This window comes from Pleurodeles waltl, chromosome 6 (genome assembly GCF_031143425.1).
Source record: "Pleurodeles waltl isolate 20211129_DDA chromosome 6, aPleWal1.hap1.20221129, whole genome shotgun sequence".
Classification (NCBI taxonomy): domain Eukaryota; kingdom Metazoa; phylum Chordata; class Amphibia; order Caudata; family Salamandridae; genus Pleurodeles; species Pleurodeles waltl.
In genome coordinates this window covers 822986690-823010737 of record NC_090445.1, presented here as the reverse complement: position 1 = coordinate 823010737, position 24048 = coordinate 822986690, and the positions used below count along the sequence as shown (strand labels likewise).

The following is a 24048-nucleotide window of genomic DNA, read 5'->3' as shown; positions in this document are numbered from 1 at the left end:
GGACCAGAAGACACAGCCCGCTCTACGGATCCATCCGATGCCGGAACCGAATCGGCCCGCTTCAATGGCATCGAATGAGTATGGTGCGATGTCATCGGCACCATTGGTCTTGCAGGTGAAATCACCAGCGTCAAAGGTCTTCTGGGCGACACCAACAGTATCGGAGCCGGACCAACACCCTCTGCAGGGCAAAAGGGCATATACGGCGCCGGTCTATTTGGAGCCGGAGCGCCTACTGAAAAAGCCAAAGGATCTGTGAGACTAGCCGGTGCACCACCAGGGGCCATAGAATTAAAGGTGTTAAACATGCATTTAAAAATGCCGCTTTATCCGCCCTTGGAGCCAGGAAGGCTGGATACCCCTGTTCCTCCTGTGGTGCCGGATCCAGAGCGTCCAGGCGAAAAGCGAGGACTCTCCTGAGGCCTAACCACCTCGAAGACTGAAGGCACCGGAGAAGCTTGAGGACTCTGAGGTGATGGAGTCACCGTCGGATTAACCTCCCACGTCGCACAACGCCGACTTGATGGAGACCTCGATCGGGACCGACCTCTATCGGAATGACACCAGGAATCATGCCGGTGCCGTTTCTTGTGCGACCTCGAGGATTTTCCGGAAGAAGATCTCTGATGATTCCTATGCTTCTCCTTCTTCTTCGCCTTGGGCAAAAAGAGTTTGGCCTCCTGCTCCCTGAGGGCCTTCAGGTTCATCCTCTGGCATGAACCACACTCCTCCACATCGTGCTTAGAACTCAAGCACTACAGGCAGTCATTGTGCGGGGTCTGTCACCGACATGCGCCCTCCGCACTCCCGACAAGGCTTGAATCCAAATTTCCCAGGAGGAGACATTGTAACCGACAATTAAACACCTTCAGTAACAGTAACTCCGAAGAGCTAGGAAAAAAACGTTATGCTTCGAAGGCACGGAAAAAAGGGAACTGACGTTAGCACGCCGGCGAGGACCTCTTATTGCCACGATGATGTCAGACTGAGTCATGTGGAAGTCGGGCAGTTGTGACGTCCTCATTGATGTAGAAAGCTGGGAAGAAAACATTTTCGTCGAATGCTGGCGCATTGGGAGAATTCATAAGGTGAGGAATCCACAGGTAGTTGTATCCATCAGAAATGTCATATTTAGGGTTATGAAGTATGCTCTAGCTTTATTAATTGTAGGCCTTAACTCAGCAAGTGTCTTGGCCTAGTTGGCAAGGCCTCATGCAGAAGCGGTATTTCTTAGAGTTTAATAAAATGCTGACAGAGTTAACTCAACTGTGAAATGTCCATTGTCTTGTTAAAAGTGCTTAACCAAAGCTTTCTGTGAGAACCAACAGACAGGAGACGATATTGCTAGTAATGTAACAAAATGTGTGTTATGTGTGTGGGATGTACTTTCCCAGGACGCAAACAATGAAGACACTGATTGGAGAGGAAGATGCAGCAAATGTGTTACCTGACGAGCCGGATGATGAGGACATCCCAAAGTGGACCGATCAACTTCGTGTGAAAAGTGAAATATTAGAGTTCATAGATTTGGTATAGAAATATTACTGGGTAGTTTATAAATGTACGGAGGGGATAGTTTAGGTGACAACACTGCATAACGTTGTTTGATATAACAACACAACAGAGGGAAAAGACTTCAGATCTTACCCCATTATGAGATGAGATATTGAGAGAAGAAGAGACTTTAGAAGAGATTTGAGATTCTGTCATTCGACTCATACTGTCTGACTAAGAGCCTGATGCTTTGCTAATCGATTGATGACCTGAAGACGAAGACTGATTCTGCTTGCTGACCCATACCGTGGATAGGTAGATGTGACAATGTGACTACATTTCATTTTTATGCCTTTTCTTTCTAGGTACCAACTGCGCTGTCTTGATAGTTTCCCTAGCTAGATTTGTTCTAAATTTGTGTTCTAAATTGTTTTGCTTGAAGCCCAACATGCTGATGCTAATCTAGGTTAGATGAGGGTATTCACATGACGACTGATGAATGACAAGGACTAACGTTTGACGAGTTATCTTGCTGAATTCTATGCATCAAATATCTTTATTGCAGCTTACTCTGCTTTTGATTTGCACCATTGCCTTAGAATGTGTCATGATTCAAGCTTTGATTAGATTGCGTTTCTTTCGTTGTTTTGGTCAACCAGTATTGTTCTTAAATGTGTTTCATTTGATTTTGAGATTAATATACATGACTTTAGCATTGTTAATATAAGGGAAATAAAAGTACTAAACTTTTACTAAAGATGTGGTTATTCATGGCTGAAAGGTCATGGTGCGTGATATTTACTGGCTCCATTGATTATTGACTTTGACTAATGATTATTGATTATTACGTATTGATTATTGTTCATGTATTGGAGCTATGGCGAGAACATCTTAAAAGAGTCAAAAGGTTCATCGACCTCTTTGCGTCCCCTTGTAAATGTACTTATTAAGGTCAGATGCGCTAACATCACCTATAACACCATAGTTATATACAGCGAAGAGTTACTGAGTGTTGGTCAATAGCATTGAAATAGTATAAGTGCTTGAAGAAAGTGTGATTGTGCATGTTGAAAGTTATATGGAGCACTGTTTACAAATCACTAAACTTTGGGATGCAAGTATTACTCCATGTTAAAAATATGGTTAATTTTCACAGAATTTGGCACTCATTGAACTTGATTCACAAAGGTAAAGTTAGACTTTTGGTCTAAGTTTTATACCAAAAGTCTAACTTTACCACTTTTCGGTATACACAAAGGTAAGTCACGAGTAGTAACTTTACGTCCACACTCGGGGTGGAATCTCCACACTCGGGGCAGAGATCTTCTCCGGGTGTGGAGATTTTACTCCTGGTGCAGAGATTCTACTCTGGGTGCGGAGCGGAATCTCCACCAGGGCCGAATAGATTCTGACCCGAGTATGAACATAAAGATACTGCTCATAACTTACCTTTGTGAATATAGAAAGTCATAATCTTTGACTTTTGGCCTATGTTTACCTTTACGAATCGGCCACAATATGTTTAGCTTACTCTTGATAAATTTGAACAGGTTCTAAAGTGGATCACAGTTACAAAAGGGGGCGGTATCAAATAAAGTGTTCATTTTCTGATAACATATGCACCGTTTAAAGAACTTGTATGAATATTTTGCAGGTTAAGCCAGTACAGGGATTTCTGGTTTCAATATCCAGTGGGGTGCCAGAGTTAGAAATAAAAATATTGATAGACATTTGGCATGGTTAAGCTACTTCTACTATGCTAAGCTTCATATAGATCCACATGGGGAGCGGCATGGGTAAAGATGGGTAAAAAAAAAATCATTTGCTATTAGCTTCATCACTCTTTTACAAATTCACACAAAATTAACCAGGAAAATGCATATTTAATTTACCATTAGTAGATCAAGCAAAGCCCAGTGCAGTGATCCCATTTTTCATGAAGATCTGGAGTGTCAGGTGTGAGAGCCATGATTTGAGGAGCTAACAATGACTAGGAAATCTCAGAAGTTTTTGCGTCTTTATTTCCTAACTATAAATGAGTTTTAAATATTTTTAGGTGAAGTGATTAATCAAAGGGGGCATATTTAAAAGACAGAGGGCAAAACAGTATTCATTTAGAAATAACAGTGACATTATTTGACAAATCCACATGACACTTGGCAAATTATTATCATGCTTTGTTTTCTAGTGGTATGACAAGTTTCATGCAAATACATCAAGTAGGGACAAGGTTAAAGGGAGCAGCAGAAATGTATTCATTTGCTAATTACTTTGCCACTGTTTAATAAATCTGCATGGAATTTTGCATGCAAAGACAGCTCAGGAACGTCAGGTTTAATGCACATCTGACAAGAGGGGCAAAGACAAAAGGAAGGTCAGTGTATCTTTACTTTGCAACCAACTTTAAGTAGCATCATGAACCTACATGTAGTCTGGCAGACACTTAGCAACTGTCTTACTATTCAATTATCTTTCATCCATCAAAAGGGGGCAAAAAATTAAAAGGAGAGATCAAAAACAGTTTATTTGTTAATAGCTTCTGCTGATTAATTTGTGTTACTTCTGTGCCAAGATCTTACCAGAGATGCAAGTCTTAGGAGCAGTCAACACAGCCAAGTAGCCTGTTGTTGAATGCCCTGTTGAGCACGTGGCTATGCATCCTCAGCACCTAGACAATAGGTCCAAGGTCACCTAATGTTCAACTTTATGTCTATTGCTTCCCTACGAGCTTACTTATATGTGTCCCTCCAGACGGTGCATGGTTGTGGCATCCCCATGTAATATTTGGTACTATCATGTCAGTCGATTTGGGTTCGGCATGGCAAGAGTTGTGCAGATCTATCAAGTGCAGAGTTGAGGGCAGATGGGGTTCAAAATAGTTACCTTTCCAATTTTAACTCCAATGCTTCCTACACTTGTGGTCACACAGATTGGGGTTCCAATCGCTGCATTGAGCAATGGGTAAGAAGGTCAGTGGTGGAACTGCGAAGTTCAGAGCTGGGCAAAGGATGTCAAGCTTGGGCTTCTTTATTGTGAATCAACACAATACCATGAGGTTCATGGAGGGATATAGATGAAACTTGTAAACAACCCTCTCTGAGACAGTAGTCTGTTCAGAGAATTCTATTTCAGGTCACCAATCCAAGATAACTTAGTGTTTTTTCTTGTGGCATCAGTTCATGGTGGAATCACATATAAGGAGGCATTTCCATTTATTATTTGCATCACAATGCATTTATTCTCTTTTTTCTCACATTCTTTGCCCCTTGCTGCTATTTTTGTCCATAATGTTTGCTACTTGTAGTTGAAACTTCTAGCGTATCTACTTTTGGATTTTGTTGCTTCTCTCTTTCCACTTCTCTGAGGTCAGAGGGAGTTTAGTGCCTTACTAATGACTTCTGCATTACTATTTATCTTCAATCAAGATCTACAAGAGTGGCAAAACAGTTTTTACCCTTTGTGGTTTTTCCTCTTAACTGGAACCCTCTTAAAGAGATGCTTCGCCTCTTCAATCAAGTTGCTCTCTGCTTCACACTGTTGGTAAACTATGACTTTGGCATAGCTCTCCAAGGTTTTACTTTCCCACCCAAAGATGCCTGAACTTAGTTCAGTGAATCAATGCTTGTGCATTAAAGTACAGGTTGTTGTAGCCCCATACAACCCCACTTGATACATAGTTGATGTGGTGTCCATGATTTCTGGGTTATTAACAGTCCCTTAAAAAGGGGTCATGGACTCAGTGGTAATTGAAATCCAATGTCATTCTTTAGAATATCACATACATGTACTGCACTAAGAGAAAGGCACTTTGGCCCTCATTCTGACCCTGGCGGTCTTTGACCGCCAGGGCGGAGGACCGCGGGAGCACCGCCGACAGGCCGGCGGTGCTCCAATGGGGATTCCGACCGCGGCGGTAAAGCCGCGGTCGGACCGGCACCACTGGCGGGCTCCCGCCAGTGTACCGCCGCCCCATTGAATCCTCCACGGCGGCGCAGCTTGCTGCACCGCCGCGGGGATTCCGACCCCCCCTACCGCCATCCAGATCCCGGCGGTCCGACCGCTGGGATCCGGATGGCGGTAGGCGGGGTCGCGGGGCCCCTGGGGGCCCCTGCAGTGCCCATGCCACTGGCATGGGCATTGCAGGGGCCCCCGTAAGAGGGCCCCTACATGTATTTCACTGTCTGCTGCGCAGACAGTGAAATACGCGACGGGTGCAACTGCACCCGTTGCACAGCTTCCACTCCGCCGGCTCGATTCCGAGCCGGCTTCATCGTGGAAGCCTCTTTCCCGCTGGGCTGGCGGGCGGTCTGAAGGCGACCGCCCGCCAGCCCAGCGGGAAAGTCAGAATTACCGCCGCGGTCTTTCGACCGCGGAACGGTAATCTGACGGCGGGACTTTGGCGGGCGGCCTCCGCCGCCCGCCAAGGTCAGAATGAGGGCCTTTATATTTAAAAAGTGCTATATTTCAACAGCCGCGTCCTGTTGCTTAGAACATATAAAATAACCGCCTGGAATATTATTAAAACAGCACTGATGCATGTCACTAACAACAAGAATAATGTGAACATTGCTAACATAGCTGAAATGTAATTTGGCAACCTAACACCCTAAAGACTTCTATGTGTTATACTACGACAGGTTGGAGTAGCTTAACTTGCATCTACTGTAGAGTTTCTTCGGATTCAGTGCATTGCATATCTGTTTACAGCATGAAGCTGTAATTATCAGTAACCAGGAAAGAGAGCTCCCTCAAAAGAAAACATACATCAGCTAGGCTCAACTTCTCTCCTCCCAGACTTGGCTCAGTACCAGCTCTCATAGCAGGACTGAAACCTGGAAGTCACTGTCAGTATCTTTGCAATAACCTCAGTGAAGGACTTCTCTACATACATGGTCCCTTGATGAGCCTTTTATACTGTTGGCCACCAACCGTGTTTTACACATCTTCTCAATGTCATTGTCTGGATGATTTGGCACTTTCCCAAAGATAAAGAGAGACAGTAGCTAGGTCAAAGACTAGGCTAGGCCAATGATCCGGCAGAAAATTGAGTCTTGGCCTGCTCAAAATGGAGGAGGGCCTTAGGGTCCTTACATCAACTCAGCCAAAGACCATGCAAATTGAGGAAGAGTTGCTTTTACACAAGTTGGATGTCCTACATCATCAAAAAAACTTGAAATTCAATGAAGAAATCACAGTTATAGTGAGGTTGTGGTTAGCTCACTCATTACACCTTATCATATGGTTAAAAAATCCACTAAGATTCATAGGATCACTTAATGCTATGGGACGCTTTCCCACTTTAACAACTTTTGCTTTGACATTATTATTAGTCTTATTTTGTGTACATATGCCTCCAAACAACCTATATTATTACTACATACTTCAGGTAACTCTTGTTCAAACTTATTCTACTGCCCTTTCTCAACTGATACTGATAGCACCTCACTCTCTTTCTTCAACAATGTATGCAGAGTAGAAGCCAATATCCAACCTAGATCCTTTTGTTGAAACTCATTATATAGTCTGCCTTCACCGCACGTAAATCTTACCTGTGGCATATCTCTAGTTATACTTTACGCATTTTACAAGGCATCCAAGCACTTAAACTCCAAGTTTGATACCTGGCTTGAATATATTTTTTGTGTCGTTAATGTGCTTATCATATTCTTGACTTGAAATTAGGGTTAATTTGACTCCCAAGTCAAATGCGTTGTAATGTTGTCCTTATAGTTTCATCCTTGTCAATGGGTCTACTTTCTGTGTTCCTACAACTTGCAACCCTATTGCCTCCTGATTCCCACTTACTCCTTTCACTTTTCTATAAGCTTACCTTTCTATCACCTTTTGCATGATACTCTTTTTGACCATATTGCTTGCCTTGGTACTATTGGCAAGGTGACCTTGAGTACCACAACTTTAATACCTTCCATTAAACTAGGGCTGACTTTCTTTAATTTTCTGACATACTGCTTGGACTACTTCTCTATGACCATTTTCCTTTCTTATTTCTTCAACACAACCTAAACTGTGTTCTATTTTCTTGGCATTTCATATTACCTCACTTGGGCCTGATTGAGAATTCGGAGGACAGGTTACTCCATCACAAACATGAGGAATATCCCATCCACCGTATTACAAATGCAACTGAATGTAATGCACTTGCAATACAGCAGGTTGGATATTCGTTATGTTTGTGAGAGAGGAACCTGTCCGCTGAACTCTATATCAGGTCTTTAATTTTGAATCGTCGTTTGACCACAGTTCGTTCTTCAGCTCGTCAATATTACATCCTAACACAAATCAATCCCTTATCCGTTCTTTTTGATTGTCTCCAATTTTGCAACATGGGGCTAATTACATTAACATGATTTATTCTTCAACTGTCCCAGTACTGGGTGTGCCCTCTCGATAGAGAAGAAGTGCGGGGTTTGCCTGCCAGAACTTTATTGAATTGACACTTCTCCAGGAAGAGTTCCATGCTGATAATTTCTACTAGTTCATGCATGCCAACAGTACGCATGTTTTTGCATCCAGAACACCCTTTTATGTACATCCTCAGCTATGGTCTTAAGGATCCAGAGCTCATCTTTTAGGACCGTCATTTGAAATTCTAGCTCCTTAACATTCAGGGGCACATTGCAAGTGTGGATTCATTGTTTTCCACTCTGTCCACCAGCTTTCTATGGCTTGTAAGAAACCAACATCCAGCATCACTGCGTCAATCTTGGTTTAAAGCATAGTTTACCTGTCCAGGATTGCCTGGGGTATCTGATCAAATTTCCCTGAATGCTGTTTCAGTGTAGAGTCCACTTATGATATCGTGTCCTTCGTGCTAGAGGACTGCGCCAGCACATCAAACATTCCCTTGCTCGCTACTGGCTTTACACTTTTAGAGTTAACCATATGTAGCTTAGGAGCCACCTCCACCAGTGCTGTGGTCAAAAGTGAAGGTCTTCCGTCAGCAGCTTTGATGCAGGCACAGTTTGTGGTTTACTGTGCCTCTTGCAGTAAGGGAGCGTTCCACAGGATGTGGGTGCCCCGTGGAAAGTCTTATTATAGGTGTAAGCAGCAGGTGGCAGCAATGGGTCAACTCGTACCAGGGGATAGAAGTTTGACATCTGGGTGGGCCTTAAGGTCAAGAGTGCAGCCGTAAGGCTTTCTTGAGCTGCCACTCACTGATACACAGGCCCATCTTACAATGAACTTTCATTTACCTTTACAGTCCTCCAGTGCATGGATCCTTTGTGAAGGGCGGGGAACTCCCTACTGGGATGGGTTTCAAGTACGTCTCTATGATACAGCACCCCTTAAAATATGGCAGAGGGACCACCCAATTGAAGATCGTAGGGAGGAATACTCAACCCCTGCTATAATTTCCAGCAGTTCCCAGTATAAGTGAAGCACTTCTCAGTGAGTTCAAAATCAAGAGCCTCCAGGTGCTGTCATCAGTGGCACCAACGCATGACAGTCACTTCAAATGTTTACAGTCCCACAGAAGCCCCATGATCTTCTTACCTCACGGGGTCCGCATGGATGTTCTTGACTCTAGTCCTGGGCTGGTGGCATAGCTGCACTTTCCAATGACATCGCCACTGTAAAGTCTTGTCAGTGTGCCGATGCTACCGCAGCCACTAAGTGGGGCAAAGAGTAGCCTGCCTCAGGCTCCCACCAGAAACCTAATACTGCTTCCTTGTGGTCACTTTGGTGTTCGGTCCTATGACCCTTTATTACATATCACAATGCTCATGCTGATCAAACTGTGCTTTTGCCAGGCTGCATCTCCCCAGGCCCAGAGCACAAGGTCGGGGTCTGCCTTAAAGGCAGCTCATAGAGTAGCAGTACACTGTTCAGTTTACTCAATGCCCCAGGTGGTGCTTGACAGTCTCTTGGCACCCAGAGGGGTCAACTTGGGGGATCTGTCTACATCAGATAATTGCTGGGCTTGGTGGGACGCACGGAGCTCAGGGCCTTTGCAACCAGCTCTGTCGCCATCTTGGCCACACATCCTTAACAGCAATTTAAAAGTTTTAAACTTAAAGTACCTCATCCACTTCTTTCATCAGCTCCAGGTCTTTCCCTTCATCCTAATACAAAGTTCTCTTTTATCTGAATCATAATATCATTTGCTGTTCTTACAGGATATGTATATATTTCATGCTGACAACGTGATTAAATCAATCCATTATCCTGAGTTAGTATATCATTCGCTGAATTTAGAGCCCGTGATACTCCATGTGCAGGTTTTGGAGTACTCTTCTTGGGGGCTAAAAGCTGCACAGCGTAGGACTACCTGTTCCAGGAATCCTGTGGCGGACATCGAGGGGTGAAAGGAGAGCCCTGCCACATCACCAATAGTGCTAAATAGTGCATTTCAAGCCCCCACATCACAAGGCTAAAAGCTGCACAGCATGGTACTACCGGTCCCAGTAATCCTGTGGAGGACAACGAGGGGGAGAAGAAGAGGCCTGCCATGTCACCATTAGAGCTATACAGCACATTTCAAGCCCTGTAGTGCGGGACACACATGGGCAAAGCCTGGGCCAAAGGCGGGCCTGTCCTGTGCCCATCAGCGCCAGGAACAGGCAGGGCAGCACCAGACCCCTTGGCTCTGTCGACGATTATTAATAGGGGTAAGAGTTTGCTTTATTGCTGGGCACAATGGTAAACCACCTCATTTTAGTACTGTTTTGCATTACAGTTTGATGCTGCTAAGCAGAACTAAGAGAGGGCCTTGCAAGAAGTCGGCAAAAAAGGGTGTTTGATCTTGCGGCTCTGTTTTCAGACTGAGTTTTGGGACTTAATATTCAGTTGCAGCAAGTCTACAATTATAGCACTATGGGGAAAAGAAAAGGGGAGGCACAGGATACTATGGACAAATGCCCATGAACAAGCAAATCCATATTAAATTTTCTTAATACTGTAGTAAGAGTGCTAACTGATTAAATTATTAGCGTGAAGAGGAGCTCCTGCAATCTCAATAGGTACCAGATAACTTGACACCAAAAGAGGAATTAGCTCCAGAGGTTTCTGCCTCTATTGCACCTACCCATACATCTCCTCTCCCAAGTGCACAGATTCTCCCCACGTTAAATGAGGCTCAGAAGACTTTTGTAACACCCACTCCAGAAGAACTGCATGGAATTCGTAAAGTAAATAAAGTGGGAGATGTGGAGGGGGGAATGAGGCCAAAAAAGTAAAAGGGGCCAGCCTTCTCATGACAATAACAAGCTCCAGGTTATTAACAAAGCCAAGGGTAGCAAAAAGTGATCACCCTTACATGTGCCAGAGCTAAATAATATGCAGGTATTTTTTCCGAAAATGGAAGGCAAAATCCTTTCTGCTTTTGACGATCTCAATTTGAGGATAGTAAACCTGGAGGCAAAGGAAGTTCTCTAGCAAAAACGGTGGAGAATTTGAAAGTACATTTGCAAGCATTTGCTCCAAAGGTAATTCTTCCAATAACTGCACATTCGGTCTAAGTTCTTCTACCACCCTATGAAACAATAAGATGATAAACTTTCTGGATATTCTAGAGCAGTCAGGAGGTAATCGATCAACGGGTCATAGTATATTTGACTCGGACCAGCAAGCTCTGGTTCCATCGGCCCCTTGCTGATAGCAGATAAAGCCCCATGTACAAGGGATGAAGGTATCTCTGACTTAAATTCTGCCCATCCGAGGAGAACTGGGTCGGGAACAAGCCAGCAATAACCATCTAGCAATTGCCCAGCTCCACTTCCTCCTGTTGTACAAGGTATGTTTTGGTTTTGCCAAATATACCTCCCCCCATTTATGTCCAAAATCTGACTTTTATGATCAACTCAAAAATAAGGTGATACATTGGGTAGCAGGAAGGTTTATAAACCAGCTTAATAAAAAATTAGATAAGGAAATCATTATGATTATAAGGGTGGGCTATATTGGACCCAGAAAGTCTATGAAGGAGATTGTATTGTGGTCAATATTTTCGAATGCTTACGGGGTGGGTTACATTTTGAATGAGTCCCTGCCTAGTCTAGTCACCAATGATAATATTATTGTGTTACTACAGGGCTTTTTTTATAAGCAAAAAGGTGGTGCTATCTCAACAGAAGGGACCTATTTTAACTCTTAGGCAGGGGCCTGACTTTAACTTTGCCCGAATTAAAAAAAAACTTATAGTGCTGAGCAATCGGTTTGAACCTTTGAGTACATAAGACAAGCAGGACTGACTGGGGACCCATATGGACCAAATTTTCCCTATTCGTTCTAATAAAACATTGATGACGCTAGAAGTTATGAGTTGGAATACTGCAGGAATTCAGAGTGATTAGGGGGACCCTAATTGGCTTAAGGGGCTAAACTCTCAGGATATCATCAGCTTACGGGAAACACAGGAATCTAAAGATGAGTTTTGCTAAATGTCTCATTTAGTAAAAAGCATATTCCGTCGGGATATGCGAAAGCAAGAGGGGGCCTGGATATCCCTAATAAAACTAAATCTGGAATGTAACCCCAAGGTGATGCCACCTAATTCTCCTTTTTTACTCAGTGTTTTGATAACGTTTGGTCCTAAATTTTGTATCATTTGTATTAATATATACAATAGTATACATAGGAGAGAGCCCACAGATGTCATGAAGGAACTGGTGGAGTTTTTCAATGCTTTTGTTAGATCTCATTCAAATCAACAAACAGTGCTTTTGATAGCAGGAGTTTTTAATCTTCACCCGTGTATGAACTGCTATTTGTATGACTCTAGGGATTCTGCAGGGACCGACACAGACCAGGCCCACATTAAGAATACTACCCATGGGGATTTTTTTAATGACCTGGCCATGGATTTTACTTTAGTCAATTTACTAGGGATTAAGTTCTCTCAAACAGGCCAACATATGAAGGCCAGGGAGTGGGGTTTCTACTATTGATTATATCTATGTATCTAAGAGTTTCTTCTCTTCTAGAATAGCTTTGCCACAGAAAGGAAAGTCCTTAGTGATCACAATCCTCTGTTAGCTTTGTTTATATGGGAGAAAAGGCAGGCTGACAAACGTGCTCTATATAAGGCTGTGACTCTTACTAAGGATAGAGGTTGGAGATTAAACTGGGATAAGATTATTCCTGAGTCCTTTAATTTTAATATGATACGGGCATGTCAGAATGAATTTGTTATCTGTCTAGATGTGGAGGCCCCAAAAGGGAGTACTTGTAATGCTTTTGACTCTATCTGTAAGTTTGTAAAGTTAGCCCTTATCAAATCAGGGGCAGTTGGTCCTCCTAAACCCTGCAGCTGGTTTGATACATATTGCACAAATACCAGAAATTAGCTTTTGCTCGCATAAAAAAAAAAAACAAGGGACTGGGTGGAGCTCAGAAGGTGTAGGCATGGTTATAGAACTGCTATAAGGAAAAGGAAGAACAACTTAAATTCCAGGCCATGGGAGGAACTGAAGACTGCAAGTAACCAAAAGGATAGTTCCCAGTTTTGGAAAGTTCTGAATCATCCTTTTTTTTTTGGAATGAGCAGCTTTCGGATCACGCAGCCACAGTTCCTCCTCAGGCATGAGTAGATCTTTTTTCTGCTATCTGTGACTAATAGAGTCCTGAGTTTATGTCCTGCTGTACTCCATGAGAAGATAGGCTTTTAGTCACATGGGAAGAAGTTAAAACTGCAATTTTATCCCTGCCCTCAGGCAACGCGCCGGGTGCGAGTGGGGTCCCAGGAGACTTTTGGACTGAGCTGGTGTCCATGGGGGTTGAGCCGGTTCTTGTTAAATTTTGAGAGACCTTCACACAAATTTGATAGGGGTGGTTAGATATGGTGCCAACGGCGAGAGTTCCTAGCCCTTTCACTTAAAAAGAGGTGTGCATGAGGGTTGTATCATTGCTACATTTTTATTTATTATGTATATTTATTGTTTGGATTGTGGATTAAATGTTCCTAGAGTTAATTGTAGGCTGGTTCCTGTGCATTTATATGCCAACGATGTGGTTTTAATTGCTAGAACAGTCAAAAGCCTTCAGCGGCTTTAGATGTATTCATTACTTTTATGGATAATATTGACCTATCCACAGATTTTTTTTTTTCAATCCCATTTCATGGTAATCAGTCCTCAGAACACGAGAAATGAAAGACTTTTGGCTCAGGGACATACTCTGGGTAGGGTGGAAAAATTCTCTTATTTGGGAATTCTATTAAACTCGAAGCTTAGTTGGCAACCTCTGATAGAACAAATGTAGGGTCCCTAAAGATAGCTTTTTCCAGCCTAAATGATTTTGCCTATCATCTTGGTCACAGGCCTCGGAAAATCATGCAGGATGTATTCAAGACCAAATGTATTCCCATGGCAACGTTCGGAAGTGAAATCTGGGGTTACGCCACTATTGAAAATACTTAAGTCATTGAAAATAAGTTTGGGAGGGGTCTGCTAGCGGTAGGTCAGAGAGCTCCTGCAGCAATTGTACATGAGGAATTAGGTATGAAATGTATTTCTGATTTTCTTCGTGTACGTCTGTAGGAGGCTGGCCTGGCGTATATTGGGTACCAGAGGTACTTACACCTTGTGCCAGGTCCAGTTATCCCTTATTAGTGTAGAAGAGGTGTTTCTAGCAGCTTAGGCTGATAGAAGGTAGCTATGGCAAAGCAGCTTAGGCTGAACTAGGAGACATGTAAAGCTCCTACTATACCACTGGTGTCCTATGCACAATATCATAAGAAAACACAATACACAGAAGTACTAAAAATAAAGGTACTGTATTTTTATGACAATATGCCAAAAGTATATCAGTGAGTACCCTCAGTATGAGGATAAGATATATACAGAAGATATATGTACACAAACCAACATTATGCAGGTAACAGCAAGAAAAGTAATGCAAGCAGTGTTGAATTACAGTAGATTGCAATAGGAGCACATAGGTATAGGGGCAACACAAACCATATACTCCAAAAGTGGAATGCGAACCACGAATGGACCCCACACCTATGTGAGCTTGTAGAGGGTCGCTGGGACTGTAAGAAAACAGTGAGGGTTAGAAAAATAGCCCACCCCAAGACCCTGAAAAGTAGGTGTAAAGTGCACCTACTTCCCCCAGAGAGCACAGAAGTCGTGATAGGGGGATTCTGCAGGAAGAACAAACACCAGCAATGCAACAACAGTGGATTTCCAGACCTGAGTACCTGTAAGACAAGGGGAGCAAGTCCAATAGTCGCGACAGTGTCGAGAGTGGGCAGGAGCCCAGGAAATGCCAGCTGAGGGTGCAAAGAAGCTGCCACCGGATGGAAGAAGCTTGGAGTTCTGCAAGAAGGAAGAGAGCTAGGGACTTCTCCTTTGGAAGATGGATGTCCCACATCGCGATGAAGCTTGCAGAGGTGTTCCCACGCAGAAAGACCGCAAACAAGCCTTGCTAGCTGCAAGGGTCGCGGTAAGAGTTTTTGGGTGCTGCTGTGGCCCAGGAGGGACCAGGATGTCGCCACTTGGAGGAGGAGACAGAGGGGGCACCCAGCAACTCAGGGAGCCCTCACAGAAGCAGGCAGCACCTGCAGAAGTACCTGAACAGGCACTTGGAAGAAAAGTGAACCAGAGTCCACCCAAAGTCCAACGACGCCGGAGGACAACTCAGAAGGTTGTGCACTGCAGGTTAGAGTGTCGGGGACCCAGGCTTGGCTGTGCACGAAGGAAATCCTGGAACAGTGCACAGGAGCCGGAGCAGCTGCAAATCACGATGTACCCAGCAATGCAGTCTAGCGTGGGGAGTTAAGGACTTACCTCCACCAAACTTGGACTGAAGAGTCTCTGGACTGTGGGAGTCACTTGGACAGAGTTGCTGAGTTCCAGGGACCACGCTCGTCATGCTGAGAGGGGACCCAGAGGACCAGTGATGCAGTCTTTTGGTGCCTGCGGTTGCAGGTGGAAGATTCTGTCGACCCACAGGGGATTTCTTCAGTGCTCCTGGTGCAGGGAGGAGGCAGGCTACCCCCAGAGCATGCACCACCTGGAAACAGTCGAGAAAGCCGGCAGGATGAAGCGATACAAGGTTGCTAGTAGTCGTCTTGCTATTTTGTTGCGGTTTTGCAGGCGTTCTGAGCAGTCAGCGGTCAATCCTTTGGCAGAAGGTGAAGAGGGAGATGCAGAGGAACTCTGATGAGCTCTTGCATTCGTTATCTGGTGAGATCCCCAAAGCAGAGACCCTAAATAGCCAGAAAAGGAGGTTTAGCTACCTAGGAAGGAGGATTGGCTACCAAGAGAGGTAAGAGCCTATCAGAAGGAGCCTCTGACGTCACCTGCTGGAACTGGCCACTCAGAGCAGTCCAGTGTGCCACAAACACCTCTGTTTCCAAAATGGTAGAGGTCTGGGACACACTGGAGGAGCTCTGGGCACCTCCCCTGGGAGGTGCAGGTCAGGGGAGTGGTCACTCCCCTTTCCTTTGTCCAGTTTCGCGCCAGAGCAGGGCTGTGGGACCCCTGAACCGGTGTAGACTGGCTTATGCAGAGATGGGCACCATCTGTGCCCATCAAAGCATTTCCAGAGGCTGGGGGAGGCTACTCCTCCCCAGCCCTCACACCTATTTCCAAAGGGAGAGGGTGTTACACCCTCTCTCAGAGGAAGTCCTTTGTTCTGCCTTCCTCGGCCAGGGCTGCCTGGACCCCAGGAGGGCAGAAACCTGTCTGAGGGGTTGGCAGCAGCAGCAGCTGCAGTGGAGACCCCGGAAAGGCAGTTTGGCAGTACCCAGGTACTATGCTAGAGACCCGGGGGATCATGGAATTGCCCCCCCAATGCCAGAATGGCATTGGGGTGACAATTCCATTATCTTAGACATGTTACATGGCCATGTTCGGAGTTACCATTGTGACGCTGTACATAGGTAGTGACTTATGTACAGTGCACGCGTGTAATGGTGTCCCCGCACTCTCAAAGTCCGGGGAATTTGCCCTGAACGATGTGGGGGCACCTTGGCTAGTGCCAGGGTGCCCACACACTAAGTAACTTTGCACCCAACCTTCACCAGGTGAAGGTTAGACATATAAGTGACTTATAAGTTACTTAAAGTGCAGTGGTAAATGGCTGTGAAATAACGTGGACGTTATTTCACGCAGGCTGCACTGGCAGGCCTGTGTAAGAATTGTCAGAGCTCCCTATGGGTGGCAAAAGAAATGCTGCAGCCCATAGGGATGTCCTGGAACCCCAATACCCTGGGTACCTCAGTACCATATAATAGGGAATTATATGGGTGTACCTGTATGCCAATGTGATTTGGTAAATTTAGTCACTAGCCTGTTAGTGGCAAATTTGGAAAGCAGAGAGAGCATAACCACTGAGGTTCTGTTTAGCAGAGCCTCAGTGAGACAGTTAGGCATTACACAGGGAACACATACAGGGCACATTCTTATGAGCACTGGGGCCTGCCTGGCAGGGTCCCAGTGACACATAGACTAAAACAACATGTATACAGTGAAATATGGGGGTAACATACCAGGCAAGATGGTACTTTCCTACAACGTCCGCTTTTAATCTGGTGTTCAGTTTGATATAAGGAGGAGTTAGAACTAAATAGATTAATCCTCCAGGACTGCTTGTTCCTGGATAGTGCACTTTGGATTCCATAGTTTTATTACATAAAATCTACGTTTATTATTTTAGGAAGCCCGGGCCTTTTCTCAGAGCCTGAGGGAATTAAGAAAAAATACATTTTGTGGGTAAAACACGCCTTTTCTTTCAGGATGGAAGCAGATCGAGAGGCCTTAGCTTTGAGTAAGTAGTCCATGAGATCATATGTAATGGTCAAATCAGTAGAGGGAATTGAGCCTTATTTACTTTTGGAAATAGCCCATCTTTATAAGCGTCTTTTGACCTATTTTAGACTTGGTACCTTTCATCAGCTTTTGTTTCCAAGTGGGGTTTGGTATAAAACATGTAGGCCCATATTTATACTTTTTGACGCAAAACTGCGCTAACGCAGTTTTGCGTCAAAAAAATTAGTGCCGGCTAACGCCATTCTGAAGCGCCATGCGGGCGCTGTATTTATTGAATGATGTTAGCCGGCGTTAGCCGCCAGTGCCGTCTGGTGTGCGTTAAAAAAAACGACGTACACCAGGCAGCGCCGGCGTAGGGAGATATGGGACTTGGGCGTCAAGAAATGGGGCAAAGCAGGTTGAGGCAATTTTTTCGCCTCAACCCGATTTGCGCCATTTTTTTTCACTCCCAACCCCCATAGAAATTACTCCTGTCTTAGCAAAGACAGGAGTCATGCCCCCTTGCCCAATGGCCATGCCCAGGGGACTTCTGTCCCCTGGGCATGGTCATTGGGCATAGTGGCATGTAGGGGGGCACAAATCAGGCCCCCCTATGCCACAAAAAAAAATAAAAAAAAACACTTACCTGAACTTACCTTAATGTCCCTGGGATGGGTCCCTCCAGCCTTGGGGGTCCTCCTGGGGTGGGCAAGGGTGACAGGGGGGGTCCCTGGGGGCATGGGAGGGCACCTCTGGGCTCCTTCAGAGCCCACAGGTCCCTTAACGCCTGCCTTTTGCAGGCGCCAAAAAAACGGCGCAAAAGCGGCCGTACGTCATTTTTTTTGACCCGCCCACTCCCGGGGATGTGAATTTTGCCCGGGAGTATAAATCTGACGCACATGCCTCGGAGTCGATTTTTTAGACGGGAACACCTACCTTGCATATAATTAACGCAAAGTAGGTGTCCACGCAAAAAAATTACGCTAACTCCATGGACTTTGGCGCTAGACGCGTCTAACGCCAAAGTATAAATATGGAGTTAGTTTTGCGTCGGAATTGCGTCAAAAAAAAACGACGCAATTCCGGCGCAAACGGAGTATAAATATGCCCCCTAATCTTCCCCCCACCCCATAGCTGTGATAATTTATCAGTGTGTGACACAATGCATGTTGTGCTTATCTATCCCAGATTTGCTTCTCTGCAAGTATAGTAGGCCTCCCGTATTGCCCTTGGGTTTTAGATACATTAGACCTGCGTTTTTATATTTACAATTTTTATTTACAACAAACCTGTGTTTTTATCTGTTTTTAATGTATTTTGGTATATTTATTGTATTGCATACTTAATATGATTTTTCAAAAAAATCGAATAAAGTTCTTTGATGATGATGATGATAGTATATGATACTGCTGCTTTTTGCCCTCATCACAAGTTCACCGTGCGCAGCATCTTCTAAGTAGCCATCTTTGTTTACGGAGCATAGAAAATGCTATTCGATGTCTGATGTGGGGTATTATCCTTCTGAGGGTTTACCAGCTTTTTAGAGCTAATTAGCTATTGGAACAAATTATACGGTTAAATGTTAAATAGGAAATGTGATTTAAATCTATAATATAGCAGATGTCACCACTTTATAGATGCGAGATTCAGAATCTGATACTGTTTCAGATTAGGCTTCATCAGTGCTGTGTACTATTGTATGCAACTCCCTTTGCTACTAATCTTTCTTTTTCCTTTGTTCAACAACTATTCTCAAATCCTCCAAATAAACCCATCCAAATATTTATCCATGTTAAGAACATCCAATGTACGACACTAAGTGCATGCAACCTTTTCTATCCAACAACGCACCTTTTGAAATGATTAGCTTAACACACACAATCTGTTTTTCCAGTTATATGTTCCCAAATACTTTAAGATCTTTATCTACTATATACAAACGTTAGGTAAAATTATATTTAACACAATTAGGCCAGAAACATAAAAATAACCACTGACAGAAAATCTGATTTTAAAATATCTTACTTTGTTATGGCCTTGTTTTTCTCTCGTCCGCCACTGGGTCTGGCCATCTCCTCCAAGATCATTATGGTGTATTTGTTAACAAGGATCCCAATAAGGAAGAACACCAGTGGTGGCACAAACATAATTCCCAGTCCATAAATCTTGTTGTAGCCTGGTACGCAGGGGCAGTGGAATTCAAATATCATAAATATCCTCATACTTATTAGTATTATAATCCCACAAATTACGTTCGTGGTGGCCTCTGATGTGGACTGCAAATATTTCAAGACTCGCTCCATGCTTTACTGTGAAAGACATAAACAAACACGAAAAAAGAACCTTGAATTGAGCATAATTTCATTAATCTACGTTGGATTTCCCTTGTGATGCCATTGATGATACCATTTGTGAAGTTATCTCTGATGTCATGTGTGAGTCCATGACCAATACTTTGAGGAGTTAACATTGTGTAACTAATCTTAACAGGTGAATTTAGGATCTTGTTAGGTTTTGTAATTCACAGAAGTTTAGGAAGCCATCAACTTAAGTTTTTGAACAAAATATGTAAGGTTTTTATGGGCAGTGCCATGCACGCAATACATACTGATTGTAGTATCCATAGCGCATGACAAAATACCATTCCTGCATTTGTTATTCACAGGACTGGTCCTGCATATTTTATTTAGATAGTCAAAATTGCACACAATGGGTAGGTGCTGTCCAATACATACTAGTACTAGTCTTCAAGAAGTATCAGTGTTACAAAGAGGTCACTAGGCGCCATCTCAGCTTGATATAGAGCACTTTAATGGTTAAAGGAGTAAATTCAGCACCTTGCAGCAATGGTTCTGGTCTTGTTCTATGTGTAATAAACAATGAGTTTTATACAAACGGGCATTCTCTCTGACCATAATCTGTATGGTCTAAGCAGATCAATATACTTTGGCCATGTCCTGTGCACATTTCACCAGGTTGCAGGACAAAGCACAGGGCATTACCTGCTGCTGTGGACTGTGAGCTTTACAGAAGCTACATGCATTTTACAACATGGCTATACCTTGCCCTTTGGGTTGGTGGACTTTAGTCTGTGTTCATGGACCTGGACCTAAATTTGTTGTGTTAACCTGGACTAGTCTGAATGTGCTAATGAAGAATAAAACAATCTAAAAATTAAATGACACCCTATTCTAAGGACCTGCAGACCTAAGTTGAGTTGATCCAACAAAAAATCTTTGGCATGCAAGGCCACCCTAGTAGGGGGTGTCTCCTACGCCTCAAAATGAAATAATTCCCATTGAGGCACGCTGGCACACAATAGTGACTGAACTTAAACTTTTCATTTTACTTTAGGGAACCAGAGCACAGGTTCAACCTCATTTTAGGTTCACAGTCAGGTTTTGCAGATAACTATCAATAGATGTATAAATGCAAGGGTTAACCTAAGATATCTCTATAATACCTTGAGTGGAGTTACACCAACACAAAATTAGCAGACTTTCTAGATCCAGGTGTGCCCCCAGATCAGAGCAGAGCTTAATTTGGGCCAGTGTTTCCCGGTGCTCGACACCGGCTCTTATTTGTAAACACGGCACATATTTATGAGAACCCACCAGATGTGCCACTGTGTATGTATTTTTAAGCACGGTTCGTTCGCTGATCATTAAACTATTTAATATATCTTTAAACAAATGATAAAACTTGAACTTACATCTCCAGTTCAAAGTGACATCGGTTATAACTGCTGCAGAGGATCGGGGAGTATTACTTTGGGCCCTGGCACTTAATTGTTTACAAATTAAGCACTGAATCAAAGTGCATCGTGTTCTTCTTGATACCATGCTCATTTGGAAAGTTGAAACACTGCTTTTGAAACTTACCATACACATTGTATATTTGTCCCCTTGGCCAACTTGCACTAAACTTGCAGGATCGAACTTAATTGGACAAATATCATTTCAGAATAGTTTAAATGTGTTTCATCAAATAGCCCAGAGTTATAATCATCCCAAAACACTATTGCTGTGAATTAATGGATTGAACTTTACAGTCAGTATACCACATAGGCATAAATAGCTCAAAGTCTCTGAAGCGCAAAATTCACATCAAGGACGCCATTCCCTCCAAGTACGTTTTAAAACATTGCAATAACAATTACCAAACAACAAACTGACCTGACCGAGAGGGGGTTCTTATGTGCGTTTGTTTGATATTTGAACTAATGAAGCCTATATTCGCCGTGGGGTAAACCCAGGCAGTGCTCCTCTCAACGATAAATGTTTATATTGATGTAATTTACAATGACTGTGCCCCTGCCACTTTTTCGTAAAAAATAAACATTACCCTGCGGGATCCGGTTGGAAAACGTGACGGTTAACACCACGCAGAGGCTTTCAACTGCCAACTCCAAAGGTTGTACGTCCTCTTTACGCGGCACGGGCGAGGGTTGGTTCTAAAACTTGATTGTGCTCCGCTTTTTAGTGAAGAAAACCGTGCCAGACGTTCTTTCGTTCCGGGATCCTGAGTCTGATAGTCGAAAAGTCTGAGGCGCGAGAACCCTGGCCCGGTTCAGCATGAAGACGTTCCTGTCAGGCGAGCCACAGTCCCACCCTTTCATTATAGGTCGAACAGGTTTCTCACGTGAAGGTGTCGGAAGCACAAAACAGGAATTTAAGATGCATTTTGCCGTATGCAAAACCCAAAAGCTTTTGTTTGCGTTATATAGCCTCATGTCACGATTTTCCAACACACCTTTCCTTACCATTACATCCTATTTTTGGTCCAAAAATTAAAACGGTAGCACCAGCCAACTTTCATAGTTTTGAAAGAAAAACATCTCAACCTTTCAACTTATGATATTGTAATAAAAAATACAAATGTTTAATTAGCTTCTATTAAACATTTGAAAATGTAGCAAAGGTTTTAATCACTTGAATCGAATCTGTCTGTACCTCTCCATTGTAGTTCTACCATTCAAATCTAATCAGTGTTTCCATTGAAACTATTAACAGTGAGCACCTTTCTGGAGCAATGTCTGCTTATCTCACATTTTTTAAATGCACACATAATTCCAAGATTTCTTCAAGAAGGCTCTGCCAACTGCAGATTCATTCTGGATTCCAAGTGGATCAAATGAGAATGTTCCCGTTTTGATGATGAGAATGTGACTTTGTTAGTATATGAACAAAATGTCAAAGTGAAAGTGCGCTTGCTAACTTTTTTCTTCAACTTGAAAATATATTTTTTCCGTGCAGAACCTTTTTCGCTAAAACTACCAATTTTAGGGATTCTTTCCTCTATTCCGACTCTTAAGACAAGTTTGCTCCTGCCCTTTAAGGGGGTAAATACTCATTTGTTTTGAGGGAAGGAACACGTCTGCAAGAATCTTTTATAAACACTTTAAAATTCAAAAGATTGGTGTGCACACATACCTAGATAGGCATTCAGGAGTGGTCCCTCCACTATGGCGAAGGAACATCGCCCCACTGCTGAAAGGCAGCAGAAAGCAGAAAAATAAAATGATAAAAAAGTATTTTGCTACCATTTTATTTTTCTGCTTAGCCACAGCCAGTTTGCCGAGTCTAGGGTGGGACAAGACCAGCATTCTCTGCGTCAGCAGGGGGAGGAATGGTAGGTGCACTCTAAGTGCACATGTCAGTTTGGCCAGCCGTTTTAGAATGGCCAAACTGACATGCACACTTAGAACTCTCCACCTGAGCTGTGTTTCACAGCCGGGTGGAGAAGCAGCGCAGGCTCCCACTACCTAACTGAGCGGCATTTCAGCCCGCTCACGCCAATCCCGGTGCTTCTCTCATGCTGGGTAACAGCATGAGAGATGCGTCTGGATTGGGTGGGGGGAGCAGAGAAGCACTGAGGAGGCGGGATGGTAGTACATCCATTTATAATACGCGGGAGCCTGCAATCTATGTATAAAAGTCCATCTGGAACTTCCTTATGACTTGTGACACGTCTAGTCGCCTGTAATAAATGGGGTATGAGCTCAACTGTAATAAGTTATTGCAGCTGAGTTCTGATATCTCAGTGCATGTTACCAGACCCAGAAGTCAGGTTTAAAGGCAGGTTGAGGGGGCGTGGTTAAGATGGAGGCCGCGGCGGTCGCTTAAAACAAAGCTCCGCTACGGGCCTGATATAATATCCAGCGCGGCGCTTCCGAGGGGTCGTCGGCAGGAAATACCGACTTGTGAAATAGCCCTGGAGGCAACCGGAGCAAGAGGAAGCGGCGCAGGGTGTTTGCTGTGCTCCTGCGAGCCTCTGACACATGAGGGGCCTCGCCCGACGGTGAAGCCCGGAGTTCACGTGCTCGGGAGGTGTGTCTGGGAGGCGTCCTGGATGGCACTGAAGCCGGATCTGCTGTGTGCCGGAGGGTGCGGTGAGTAGCCAGGGGTGCTGGCAAGTAAGATTGTTGATTGCTGGGAGGCTCCTCACCCCGTGCTCCGCGCTGCTCCACAGACCGGACGCACTGCGCTTCGTGAGGGGGGAGATCCGATGGATGAGGTGATATCAGCGAGAAAAGACACATGATTTAATTGCCTAAAAAGGAACCCCCCTCCTCTTCTGCCGACGTAAAAACATGCAGCCTGATGGGGTGATAAGCACATTTACATGTCACCCTGCATAATGGTTGAGTGCAAAATACCACCACTCAAATAAACAGCTGCAAAAATTATCGCACATGGAAGTGGCAGAAGGGTAAAAGCGGTTAACAGTGTTGTGCACTAAGGTGATCTGAGCAGCACAACAACATTGTGGTTGGCCTGTCTGGCTCAATAATCTCTCTGGTCCTGCGAGTACTCGGTATTAACCTGCAAGGCGGCAGCTC

At 44.0% G+C, this 24048-nt stretch overlaps 1 protein-coding gene across 1 annotated transcript in view; it reads right to left on the bottom strand.

Annotated features, from left to right (window-relative positions):
* LOC138300287 (calcium homeostasis modulator protein 3-like) overlaps positions 1-21792 on the bottom strand; it is a 95898-nt gene extending 74106 nt beyond the window's left edge. The window contains exons 1-2 of the mRNA XM_069239474.1: positions 21552-21792; positions 19233-19516 (exon numbers count right to left, since the gene is read on the bottom strand). Coding sequence (XP_069095575.1) covers positions 19233-19510 — 278 coding nt within the window. The 5' untranslated portion in view covers positions 19511-19516; positions 21552-21792. The remainder of the gene's footprint in view (positions 1-19232; positions 19517-21551) is intronic.
* Between the last annotated feature and the right edge of the window lie 2256 nt (positions 21793-24048).